At 39.8% G+C, this 14045-nt stretch overlaps 1 protein-coding gene across 1 annotated transcript in view; it reads right to left on the bottom strand.

Moving 5' to 3' along the window:
* The window catches only part of syn2a (synapsin IIa), a 34906-nt gene extending 20861 nt beyond the window's left edge, over positions 1-14045 (bottom strand). Inside the window, exon 1 of the mRNA XM_049016124.1 lies at positions 13086-14045. Coding sequence (XP_048872081.1) covers positions 13086-13486 — 401 coding nt within the window. The 5' untranslated portion in view covers positions 13487-14045. The remainder of the gene's footprint in view (positions 1-13085) is intronic.

Genomic DNA, 14045 nt, shown 5'->3' with positions numbered 1-14045 from the left:
TTGTGTTCACATGTTTTGCATGTACCTGCATCATGTTGCATCCACAATTATGGATAATAAAGGCACATTATTCACATCAGGTACTATCAGTACAGTGTATATTCACAAATGGTGCCATAAAACTGTGGCTAAAATAGTGACAAAATGAATTACAGACACATTTATTTTACAGTAACCAATGAATTTTTGAAGAGAATCTGAACAGTTCTGTAATTCTAAGGTCTTTGGTCTTGACACATGAAGTATAGGAATAGACAAGCTTTACACTGCAAAAGACTGATTTGCAATCCGCTGGTTTTAGCCCTTAGGCTTCACACTCCATATATATATTTTGCTTGGGTTGATTTCTCACACTTTCTTGCTCTAGTGCTTCTGTTTAACTTATTGGTCTTCTTACTAGGGTCTTCTGGAGACCCTAGTTCTCCATGTGGCAGTGCCCAGTTCCTTGAGGAGAGCATCACTCTTACCTCAGAAGTTGATCTATCTCTCTATATCAATCTTATGTAAAGTTTTATTTCCTATAACACAGTTCAAATGTTTTATCTAAACTTAAAATCACGACACTCAGCCAACTAGCATTTTGGCATTGCAATTGCAGAGCAACACAGACACACCCGCATACCAGTATAAAGGCTCCCAGCGGAGCAGGCCATGACGTAACTCTGAGTCGGTTCGACACAGAAGTGTAAATCAGCCTTAGCTGGTGAAAACAGCTACATTTCAAACCTAAGTCAGATCTTTGTCTTCTCCCAATAAGCCTACCTCAGTGAAAACCCTTTTCCATGAACCCACTCCTTGTGACAGCCGCAGTAATTACACCCTGCTGCTCATGTGGGTGTTTGTTGACACTCTTGACTTCTTGGTCTCTTGCTAAAATTCTCAGTTTCCCAGAGCACCAATGTCTGGCGCTACCATGGTGCTGCCCTGGAACGCTGATGATTTCTGACACAGTATGGCTCTTGGATACAGATGATTGCCATATTGGGCCAAGAAATTCGAGTGTCCATAATCAACCACGTGAGCAGCTTTTTAAGATGAATTCCACTGTGAGCACTGGCTAAGGTCTGAAGTAAGTGGTCTGCTCTAGTGCCTCTTCAAATGCATGACATCTGCTGCCTTTAATTACTGAAAGACAGCCCTTTGAATTGCTAATTACATATGTTGAGCATCTGTGTGGTACATGCTTAATGGCGGCAATTGAATTAGAATTCACAGAAACGCTAATAATATTAAGCATGTATATCTTTAAAAAGTAATCAGGAAAGTAAACAAGAAAATGCATCTACTCTAATCATTTTCTCTTTAAATTCCAATGGTGTTACTATAGTTGTGGTATTAGTATGACTGAGTTGAGTACACGTGTTTTATGTGTGTTATGCATGTTATTCATATATCTGCTGTTATACATGGTGACACTGGGCTTTAACTAAGCTAGGTTCAGATGGCTAAACACACGTTTATTTCCCTATTGTCCTCATTACCTCTGAGACATCTTACACCATGAAAAGATCTTCAGCATTGGACTCCAGTGCCTCTAACCTGCTTTAGCCCGAGAAGGCAGAGATGAAAGAGAATTTTCATTCTGAGCACCTTTGATCTCGGGCTGCCAATTATAACCGCGGCATTCTGTGGAAATTCGAAGAATAAAATCCATGCCAAGAAGCACAGCTTTTAGACTGATGATGAGCAAATCGCCACTGCTTTTACCTGTCTCTGTGTTGCAAGGTTATTATTTCCTTTTATGAAGAATGATCAGCTCTGAGTTGATCAGAGTGCTTGTCTGCAGGGAAAAGTCACCCTATGTAAAGCAGGCCAAGGATCGTGTCTCGGAGCGTTATGCAACTCAGAATGCATTAGGGTTCCTGTCGTCCTTTATAGCCTACATATAGCAGAAATAAATCTTTACCTGAGGCAGTCACGTAACAGCGGGATTCACTGCCTCTATATACATTTTGGTCCCTTCTCCTGAGAGCCCTGTTCCTGACACAGCCAGACTGTTAATGTATGTGGGAGCCACAAAGAGCCCTTACCTAATGTGACACTGCTCACATACTTCAAAGGAAACTGACGGGATTGACATTGTGTGACACGTAATCACCGATCAATGTTTTGATGCACCACCTGCGCATGGTACCCAAGGTAAACTTTTTGTTTGTTCTGATCCCACCCACTGTATGCAATTGGCTGAGATAAATGTGATGCTGCAGGATTGGTCAGCAGAACTAATTATACAGTTACCAGCATGCTTTGCAGCACACTTCGCTTTAAATATTGTAAATTAATACATGTATTTTAGTATTTCTGTTAATAGTAAATGTAACCATGTAATTTTTGCCATGGAATGGGTGTGTTTCATTTGCGTGTAACTGTGTGTCCTTTTAAATTCTGGCTTCTCAGTCATTGCCGCTGCTAATATTAAACCAGTAGAGGCTGTTAATAAAGAGAGTAACTTACATTTTAAAAGAGCTGTCATCTCCTTCACCAAAATGACTCATTCACTCGCCACAATACAATTTTTTGCACTCTGTGTGTGGGTCTGCTGCATCAGAAACATTTTGTGCCCTCTTGGGTTGTTTAGTGATACAGAGCGAACAATGTGCCTGCGTCATTGTAAGTGTTAAAAAGAGAGACCGATTGTTCTCGCTGACGTGTTCAATTTAGTTTTGTCCAGATGTCGTTTGAAGTCTACGGTCAGCATTAATCACGAATAAAAGCTTGCATCTGCTCTGCTGAAGTGAATGCTAAAGCTGGATGAGAATATGTTCACAACAGAATCCCAGTTCGCTTGAAAATAAAATATGAAATCAAATAACATTTTGCCTATGTACTTTTTCCCTTTTGCAAAGGATAATTTTCTGCAGTGTTTAGAATGCTTTTCCAGCAAACTCCTTGTTATGCGCTACGTTTTCTATTAGTTAACTGAAACCCTGGATATTAAGTAATGCCGCCCTGTTCAATAAAACTCCTTTTATTTCTTTTATTTTCATGTCCTCTGTTTGCATGATTCTTGTTCTAAGGAGATCCATTAATAAGAAAGAATTTCATAATGATCTCAAACTTTGATTAAGTACATCTCAGAGGCAGTTACATGAGTTTTTCTTACTTACTGTATATAAATTCTAAACACATCAATGCACATACCCCACTGGAAACGTTATCACTGGCACAATTGGTATTATAAAACTCCTTTGACAGAAAAAGTGAGAACCTTGTTTGGCACACTGACATCTGCACTTCTAGTTCCAGATTCCTGGGCAGGCATCAGGCCTTTCTGGAAGCTACAGCTTTAATGCCTCATTTGAAATATTTATCTATGATTCTACAACTAATTTGGTAGATATTAGTAGAGCAGATTCCTTTTTCAGACATTAGGCTGCCATTGGATAAGAAAATTAACAAGGAAACAGAGCAATCAGCCAGATTAATGGTCATGCTACCTCTTTCCAATCACCAGGGTCATAGGGTTTCATCCATCTTCTACCTTTTTGCCTCATGTGCCAAACCATAAAAGAGAAAGATGACGACCATTGTAATCTAAGAGGCACAATAGTGTTGAATCAGTGATATCACTCATATCACTGGACAGAAACTGCAGAGTCAGATAGATATTCATCCTTTTCTGGTTCCCTACTCATCCTGCCTTCCAAACTCCAGGGCTATGGTGATCTCACGTTTTCCCATTTAACTCCCTGACTTTGAATCTCCCTCCCTACTGCTATTTGTCAGTCAATCTCAGTCGCAGATTTCAAAATCAACCTGAAAAGCTTTTTCTTTGCTCAATCATATCCATAATTTCCTATCCATAATGTGTTTTATTGTTTCCCTATCTGTTTACTTTATCCTTTGTGAACACCTCTGAGATCTTTGAAAAGCACTATATAAGTAAAATACATTGTTGTTGTTGCAGGCGGAGTTACCTAAAATATAAAGAAAATTAAAATAGTACATATCTGTAGAATGTTGTATTGAATTATCGGGATCCTGCTGCACAAGACAAGTATCTCTCTTGTTCCGCTACTGTTGTTTATTAAAATGCCCGACAGGTTTAGTACCATGTATATATTCTTTTTTTGATACTTAAATACATTATATGTCTAAGTCTTCATTTTAAATGTAGAATGCAAATCTGGAAGTTAAAGCCTGCTTTTAGTGTATTGATAGATGGCACCTTGTATCAAAATGAGTAACTTTCAACTATTCTGCTGGACTTGAAAGACTAATTTTTCACTTCCAGTAAACACAGCAGACTGTGGACATCAATTTCTGGGCAGTAAAAAGCAGCAATACTGCTCAACTGGCAAATGAAGAATTGTGCATAAGCTGCGAGGACATGAACAGACCACGACGCCCCCTACTGTGAGTCCATGTGAGTAACATCATTGTGCGTTGTTCTGGGCTGCGACTTGACATGTGCTTCTCCGACCAAAGCGGCGTTGCTCAAATTAATACTAAACTGCAAAAATGGCTTTGAGGTGATAAGTGGATCACACGGTGTGCCATGTTGACAAGTAGTTCTGGCTTGAGAGCCAAACATTTCTCCCTGAGGGACTTAATGAATGTCTGCACTTGAAAAATGACTTCCTAAGAGAGCAGAACTTGTTTGGGGATAAAATGTGCTAAGGATTGATTGGAGAGTGGACTGCACTAGAGAGAACATATATGTATCAATTTTTAAAGGAAGCACAGACAGACCAGTTACTTCTACTATTTGGATTGAGCAGTATATATATTACAGAGTGAAGAAGCATGAACTAACAGAAATGTTGAAAGATAACTTCTTGGCAAAGAAATAAATACTGGTCACTCCTTAGTTTCCATGGAGAAAGGTGCTTTATTATAGTAAAGAGTACCATGTTATAATAAGGCTGTAAAAAACACTCTGCAAGAAAAACACAAAAAATTATGATGCTGAAAATGCATAATTACAATAGTAAGTAGCTAAAAGTTTGGGTTGACTCTCTTAAGTGCTGCTGCTAATTTGTACAGTCATTGTAAAAATAAAAATTATGTATGGAACAAAAATGGGAACTTCATTAATTTAACATGAACACACAAACTGACTGCACGTAAGAATTTCTTCAAATGTGTTTTATTTTGAATAATGATTTTCATATAAGTAATGATAAATCAATTTTTTAACTAAACTGTGAATAAAAAGAGTGAATGACTATTGAAGAAGTCTTTTGTAAATTGTTTCTGTAATGAGTTATCAAAATACTGATCATTGTGTTGCTAGTTCCACAGACAAACTAATGGCAAATGGCGATAATTTGTCTACAGAGGTCTGTAACATTGCTGACCTTTTGAATGGGGTGTACAGCGAAGAAACCATTTCAAGGTAGAACCACTTCTCAAAAACAGATGATTGTCCATTCTCCCCTACACACGCATCCAGCTCTAGCTTCTAGGAATATTCTTAGCAGAATATAAAAATAAGGGGTTTATTGTGGCTTAGTGAATCTTTTTATGTTTGCCTCAGAGTGAACGAGGAAGAAAAGCTTTAGGAATAAAGGTGTAAGGCAGCAGTCGGCAACCCTGAGCCTGGAGTGCTGGAAACCTGCTGGAAACCAGCACTGCAGGACCTGGGTTGCTGACCGCTGGTGTATGGAAATGGTGGTGACAAAATGGATGGACTATGAGTGCATGTTGACTGTGTCTGTGAATGCAGCCCTCTCCCTGCATGCCTGTTCACCAACAGAGGTGAATTATGCAGGAGCCCTGACATTTACCTCCTCTTTCCTGCAGAGAGCAGTGCTCTTGTGCCCTTCTTTGCATGCATGCACATAATCCACTCAGGTGTTAAGGAGATGGAGAGCTTCTGCAAGCAGTGAAAGTTACCTCTGAGACACCTTTATTGAGGCATAACGTCTTTGTCTCCAGTTCCCAAAAAAGGATGGTTATCAATACAATGTTTTTCTGTGCCTGAATATTGCACATAATCCACAAATATTTAATAATACATCATTCAATTAGTGATAAATCTAATTTCAAAATATGCGTGGGTGGAGAAAATCAATTGCGGGTATTCTGTTGTGCCCTTTCGTCTGAATCACTGCCTTGCTCTAGATGGTGATATACAGGATATAATTATCTTAGACAAGGTAGACTACAGATACACAGAACAGCCCATTCCGGTCATTCTGCAGACTCCCCGCTAACTTCCTCTCACAGATATAGTAATACTGTCCTGTCTGTATAATATCTAGATGCATGTTTTGTTGTTATATCAGCTATGTTTTCTTGTTATTTATCACACTGCTGATACGCTGTCTTGGCTATGGACATTTTTTTTATTGATATCCCCTGACTTGAAGAAGTCATACTCGGTTCACTCAGCACCAAAGCAGAATTCTTCAAAAAAAGAGGGACACTAAATTAGAGCTTGATTTTCTTTATGTTGGAATACTAGTGATTCTCAATTTATTCATCCTCTGGAGGAGCAGGATCAAATAATAAGAGTCACACATTATCTCCAAATCCTTTTTCACGCTCCCTTTCTCTGTCCCTTCCTCCCATCTCTCTGATACTATAGTCCTAGTTAGAGTGCTGTCATTCAAGAACGTCATACTGTAGTACAAATTATTTCAGTCTATGTTCTGTAATATTACTGTTATCACAGTGATTTCACAGTATGTTGAGTTTATAAAACTGGAAAATAAAAGTCAAACTATAATGTACATTATATTTAATACAAAATTATGAATATTATTATTTGAATCGACTAATAATCAGGCAGAAGCTTATGAATGTAGAAGACAAATTGGCAGACTGCCACCATAACTGTTCAGACTTCATGAGAATGTGATGAGCTATTACTTTAGGTGTTATCAACATATTTACAGTAGCAGAGAAATGGAAATACAGTTTTTGTTAGCAATTTGAAGGACATTACAAATATGCCAGCGAGAGCTGACGAGCATAAAGTAAGGCCGATTCGCATTTGACACTGAAAATGATGCTCCCAGCAGTTGCTAGTTTTCTTTTTTATTACACTCCTGTGACTCCATAGATTTTTAGAGGAGGCAAGGCCAGGAGAGTTAATAAAGAGAGCAACTTGCATTTTAAAAGAGCTGTCATCTCCTTTATTAAAATCACTCACTCACTTGCCACAGTACATTTATTTGTGCTCTGTATGTCTGCTGCATCAAAAACATTCTGCATCCTCTAGGGTTGTGGTGTGACATGAAATGAACAAGTTGGTGGCATTGTTTGTATGTGACAGATTGTTCTCCAAAACATTTTCGATTTGGTTTCATCCAGATGTCATTTGATGTATGCTGCTACCTGGACATTTATAATTTATATATTTAACAGAAGATCTTCTAGAAGTAGAAGCCTAAGATCTCTATAAAGCCTCAATGCCATTGGGACGATTTCACGTGTTTGCTAATTTATTTTCAGCATGACAAGAACACAAATGTCAAACAAATCACTATTGCACAGTATGTCTGAATTCCAGAGCCAGATATTTTCATGCACAATCTCCTCCAGTCACAGGATATACTGCATTTAAGGAAACTATTTAATTAAAATAAAGCTTATCACTGATTGCTGAAATGTCCAGAATTTACCATCTCATTCATCATAAAATTTAAAAATAGCATCAATATCCACACCATATCTATTTGCCATTAAATGCTAATTTAACATGATTTGTGAATTCATAATAATTTTATATTGGCCTGTAAATCTATTTGTGTAGGAGTACATTACCTACAGTAAATGAATGAGATAAAACAGCAAAACTGCATGTAAACTCATTGGTGGACAGAAGTTTTTTGATAGGATCCAACCCATAGTCTGTGTTGTCTGCATATGCTCCACCATCTTTCAGTTTTGTTGGTTATGTGGGCTCATTCCTTGTAAAACCATTGGTCCATGAACCACAGCTGTTGAATTTTCATGAAGAGACTAGACTCTTGTAACCTATTTGCATAGACATTTTCTATGCCAAAATGTGATCTGAATACTTGTGGACAGCCCCCTCTCACAGCAGTAGTGTTGAAATAATATCCAGTGAGTTGTGTGACAATTATTGTTTGCGTCCAAATGATGCGCCTGAAAAAGCTGTCAATGCACCCATTGATTGCTATTCCAAATTGCTTCAGTTTGTCATAAGAATCCATATGCAACAGTGAGTGACTTGAATCACAACAAATCATATAATATATAAATATTGGTAATGTATAATATTTGTTAGTGTATATCTTTAATATTGAAAGTCTTGGCTTGGGTGCGTCTTTAACTCAGCAACCAGCCACACTCGTGTGTTATTAAATCTCACGTTTGAAACTTTTCAGTACCATTCATTTTGCATTTCATATTTGCAGGAATCTTCCACCCCTAACCCTTGAGAAACTGAAGGAGTGACTGTATTGAAAACTGAGCATAAAATTTGATCTCAGCTGTTTTTCATGAGTTCTTGCTTCATTTTATCTTGCAGATCCCCCCTCCAGTTCTCTTTAACTAAATTATTCACCCTGCTGAAATTCAGTAAGTTCCGGAAGCCTGCAGCTGATGGCTCACTGCCAGAGGATGCAGAGGGAGGCCTGGTGCTACAACCTAGAGACTGGCAAAGGCAAGTTATAGCCCTGAAGTTGACAGCTGCTCTTGCTATTGGACAGAGCTTGCCCAATGAGGAATGGAGAAGGAACATGTCAGATGAGTGCATCTGCATGTCACTTTTGACCCCAGTATCACTGCTGCTTGGACTGCAACCTGTCCGGCTTCATTCAGCTGATAAATTGATAATGTAACCTAAGAGAAAGTTTCTTCATTAATACAACATTTTTAGGTTGAAGATCAAAAAAACACTTCAAATCCACCCAGCAACATACTGTGGCGTTGGTGAGCGTCTGGTCTGGTCAATTTGCACATGTCCCAGCATGCCCCGCCTGCAAGTTGTAAATAGCCCTTCTGTTGTGGTTGTTATTGTTAATGGTTATATTCCTTATTGTCGCACGTGTGTTTGCCCGTGTCTTGCGTGTATCCTATCCGATCCTCATGTGTAATTAGCTTCCATAAATCCCACAGCGTGTGTGTATCTTAGAGTTCAGTGTCTGACAGCCCTTTGTTTCTTATATGTAATCGTTTTGGTGATCGTTGGGTGCCTGATGTAGTCCTTTTTAGGACTGCTAAATAAAAGAGCTTTGAATCAAACTGTATTCTCAACGTGGCATTATGGCTGTAGTCTACAGATACCACAATACTATTGATTCATGCATATACAGTGGTATCTCAGTACTTGAACTCATTAAAACTCGAATTTCTTAAAAGTGGAACCAAACAGTGACCTAGAACTTGAACTGAATCTCAGAAGCCGAACCGTGAATGCCGACCTGAGATAACTTGTACGTGCGGGGAAATGAGTCACGCGGCACGTCTCTCAGCAGGAAATAAAGGGTAACGCTTCAGTCTCAGCCTCGCATTTGCTGTGATAGCAGCGTTTATTGATGATAATGCTTTTTTATCGAAAATATCAGGTAACACACTGTACTTTATATCATTTTGGTAGCCATTGCTCACCAAAAAGTTTTGAAACAGTTGTACAAATGTTACAACCTAAACATTTGTGATTTACGAACAAATTAACGAATACAGAGTAATAATAAAAATGAACAATGCACCACATGGCGTAGTCTAGTGTTGGTGCTGTGTCTGGGTTTATGAAAAAGGTGTCGTTTTTTTTTTTTACTTTGCACATTGTTTGGATACATTTGCTTTACAAATTACTGTTTTGATAAATGTGCTTAGATGTGTTTAGTATATGCTCTTCTTGTTTTATCCTGTTTATTTTGTGTTTAAATGCTAAAAAAAAAAAAAAAAACATATCTGGGTTTTGCACTATTTCTTTTGGGGAAAATTTGATCGGAACTCAAAGCTTAATGTGGGTCTTTAGGTGCTGATACACGTCTTTACTCTATATTCCAATCGGACATAACATAAAATCACATGCTAATATTGTGTAGGTCCCCCTCATGCTGCCAGAACAGCTCTGACCTGTTGAGCCACGATCTCCACAAGATCTCTGAAGGTGTCCAGTGGTATCTGGCATTTAACAATACAGCTTAGTATTTCAATATGAATTACACAGCATGTTAACATACACAGCATGCACTGAATCCCCCTCCCCCGGACGCGATCACGAATATCAAAAAAAATGATTCCTACAAAATAAATAATTTAACAGTCATTTTGTGTACCATGGTGGAAGAGCACTTCATACAGTCATACCAATAACCCTATCACAACTATATCCATCTGACAGTCCACCACCACTCACAAGAAAAGCTACTGAAGACTCCCCACAAATGCTAATACACATAAACACTTAAATATGTAAAAAGAATAAATATATGCACATCGAAAAGGGCTGATATAAATCAAATGTGTATTATTAGGCTAAAACAATTAGACAATTTTGATCTTACAAACATACAAATATATAGTTCACTCACCAGTATATATATATATAATGTCAATATATACATGTACCATCTTGGAAATTATTTATGTCTTGCTAGATTAAATGACATTCATGTGTTGTATTGAATTTCTTTGAATGAATTAAACTCTTCTTACTTATTTGTTGATTTTCTAATTAGTTTATATATTTTTTTATTTGCATATTTCACAAATGAAATATGTGGGATCGATGTTCCTTTAACCGACTATCTGTGTTTTTCTTTCACAGAAGTGGGGGAGGAGCCAACAAAGTACTACTTAAAGTTTGTTTCTTAATTCTGGAATAGGGAAGAGTTTTAAGAAACACTCACTCATTCTTTACTTAAGTTGTTCATTATCTTGTTTGTTATTCGCTAAGATCCTTCGACCATCAATGAGCCTTGGACGCCCATGATCCCATCACCAGTTCACTGGCTGGCCTTTCTTGGACCATTTTGGTAGGTTCTGACCACTGCATACCAGGAACATCCCACAAAACCTGCTATTTTGGTGATGCTCTGACCCAGTCGTCTAGCCATCACAACTTGGCATTTGTCAAAGTCTCTCAGATCCTTATGCTTCACCATGTTTCCTGCTTCCAACACATCAGCTTCAAGAATTGATTGTTCATTTGCATAATAAGTAATAGCGACCTTCACAAGTGCCATTGTAATGAGATAATCAACGTTACTCTCTTCACCTGTCAGTGGTTTTAATGTTATGGCTGATTTGTATATGTATGTTAGACTTTACTACCTGTTGAAATTCCCTGCTCTTTATTCTATTTGATCATGTATTAAAGATTAGAGCCTCATGTTTTCCCACCGACATTCTGGAATACAAACTATGCCTGTTAATGTGCTATTTGAAACCAACATGTGCATTTCATGTACAGTTCAAGTGTTTTATTTACATGAAATGTGCAAGCATGTAACATAAAAATCAAGATTTGATTCAAAGTCTGATGTGAAGTACAGCATACCTACCACACAAATGCTGTGCATGCAGCCAGTGAGCCCCAACCTGAGATAATCAGGAGGGAAAAGTACGCCTGAAAAATTTGACTGCAAACTTCAAATCTGAGGGAACATCTTGACTGAAATCAGGGAAGCTCCCCCTACCCTTCCTTTGTCCCAATGATATTCTGGAACAGACCATCACTATCACGTTAAGTGCAGGTGCTATGCTGGAAGTCCCCCCTCCCCCCAGCACACTGGGCTGAATGACAGATGGGGATTCTAGAAAGAGGAGAGCTGTAAAAACAACACCTACGTTCACACACTCCACCATGTATAGCATTCAAAATCTGGGGCTTTTTTTACAGTCTCTGCATGAAAGGTACCTGGTAGAGCAAATAGTCTGATGAAATATGGAATTTTGGTGGCTGTGTGGTGGTGTGAAACTGTATTGTATAATATAATATCCATCCCTGCTTATCCAATGCTGGGTCATGGGGGTCCAGACCCTATCCTGGGAGCCACAGTCACTAGGCAGGGAATAACTGAGGATGGTGTTCCATCCTGTCACAAGCCATACATGCCGTACAATTTGGCAGCTCCAGTTCACCTTAGCATCTTTGATACTGTGTGGGGGTGGACTGGAGAACCTGGAGGAAACCCCACAATAACAGGAGGAGAACATGCAAACTCCACACACATGTGACCCAGGCGTAGACTCGAACCCGGGTCCCAGAGGTGTGAGGCGACAGTGCTAACCACTGCACCACCATGCCGCCCCATATTATATTATATTATATTATATTATATTATATTATATTATATTATAATAATCGCCACCCACCCAAGCATGCACATCATTTACCGAAAGCACCCCGTCTCCCACCACTTCAGTTATTCCCATGTGAGTGGACTACATACAGTTCAAGTGCGTGCTCTGTAAATTGAATGCTATGAAGTTCTCATAAATAATTCATGCAGCGTTCCAGTGTGTGAATATTTTTTTTGCTCTGGCATAAACATGGCTCCATGTCTCAGCCCTCCCACGCAAAACCCCTGCAAACTGTGCCCCCTTACGGTGCAGTGGCACTGACTGAAAAGCTTATACAAAGTCCCATTTTTGCCATAAAAACAAAACATAAACTCAGAATTTATAATGAGATGGTCACCTCTTTTAATTTACTTTTCCATTCTGGAAGACAAATGTCCCATATCTGAGCTGTTTGGGATTTCTGTTGTGATTTTCCTGTCGCAACTGCCACAGCGATGTAATCATGTCTAGCATTCTCTACATGTTTTTACAACACAGTTATACTATGCATCATATGACATTTGTGCATTTCAATCATAAAGTATTGTTAACATTTTTATATTCTACATACTAAGAGTGAATATAGTAAAAAGTACTTGTTAATTTATTGCTTTTCATTTTATAAAGAAAACATTTTTACTGTAGAGACTGACTTCTGGAGTCTGTTCTGCATGCAAATTAATGATGTTGCACCACAAGTTGTACAACTCTTATCACTACAGCACCTCTGACCTATGAACTCTGATCTCTCCAATAACTGAAGTGTCTCATCAACTGACCGATCCAGAACTGAGTTCCAAACAGACAAACACAACTTGCAAAAACAGATTCCACTGGAGCTGTCTGGCCTTTCTACTGGGAATGTCACTACTCACCAGTCCTGCTGAGCTTTGTCAATGACCATCAGGATCTTGAACTTTTTTGGGGCTCCGGTGGGAGTCTGCTCCACCAATCCTGCTGAAGCAGCAGTCTGCTTGACCACATTGGTGATGGAGCTGAAGAATCCTGTCCCAGCTGACTGAGCCAACTGGGGAGAGTAGGGTGGCTGGGGGTGATGGACAGCCTGGGCTGCCTGGGCTGCCTCGGCAGGCTGGGCAGGCTGGGCAGGCTGAGCTCTTCGGTCTGGAGCAGGAGAGGTGACACGGGGAGCCACTGGACCTTTGGCTTGGGGCGGAGGCTGTGGAGGAGGGTCAGGTCTCTGAAGGTCTGTCATGTACCCATCAGGTAAGTTAGCGATGAAGCTGCTGTCTGACAAGCGTCGACGCAAGTAGTTCATTGCTGAATCCTGTGAGAGAGCTCAGAACTGGCAAGAGGATCGAACTGGTAGGCAGGTATAGGGCTGGGGAGGGGTGGAAACACCCGGACGCTCTCTGAGTGCCTGGATCCACCTCCAAAGTTCCAGTCAGGCAGCTGAAAGCTCCAAGCAATGCAGAGATGACGGTGCTCTCTCCCAGGTTTCACAGTGATTCCTCTGAGATGCCCCCTAAAAGGCATCAGCAATCTCTGCTTGATCAGCCAATCAGCTTCAGCCCTGGCAGCTAGAACGCCTGCCAGATCTTCTCTCGTTGTCTCTCTTTGCGCTCTCGTTCCTTCTCTCTCCCGCTCTCTCTCCCGTGAGCAAACCCTGCACCACTTGCTCACTCACGCTCTGCCTTTTCCCTTTCTTACCTCCCCGATGGCTCAGTTCTTGCCTGGTATCTCCCCATCCCTGCTTCAGCAGAACATGCTTCTGTCACACTGCAGTGTGGGGGAGGGGCAGGAGCTCTGATTAATGTTCGCAAGCTGATCAGATGGCTTTCTCACTGCCTCTCTCGCTTCCCGTGGTTTCCCCAGGC

The sequence above is a fragment of the Brienomyrus brachyistius genome, chromosome 6, assembly GCF_023856365.1.
Source record: "Brienomyrus brachyistius isolate T26 chromosome 6, BBRACH_0.4, whole genome shotgun sequence".
NCBI lineage: Eukaryota > Metazoa > Chordata > Actinopteri > Osteoglossiformes > Mormyridae > Brienomyrus > Brienomyrus brachyistius.
The sequence above is the reverse complement of the archived record's forward strand: the minus strand, read 5'-3'. Positions and strand labels throughout refer to the sequence as shown.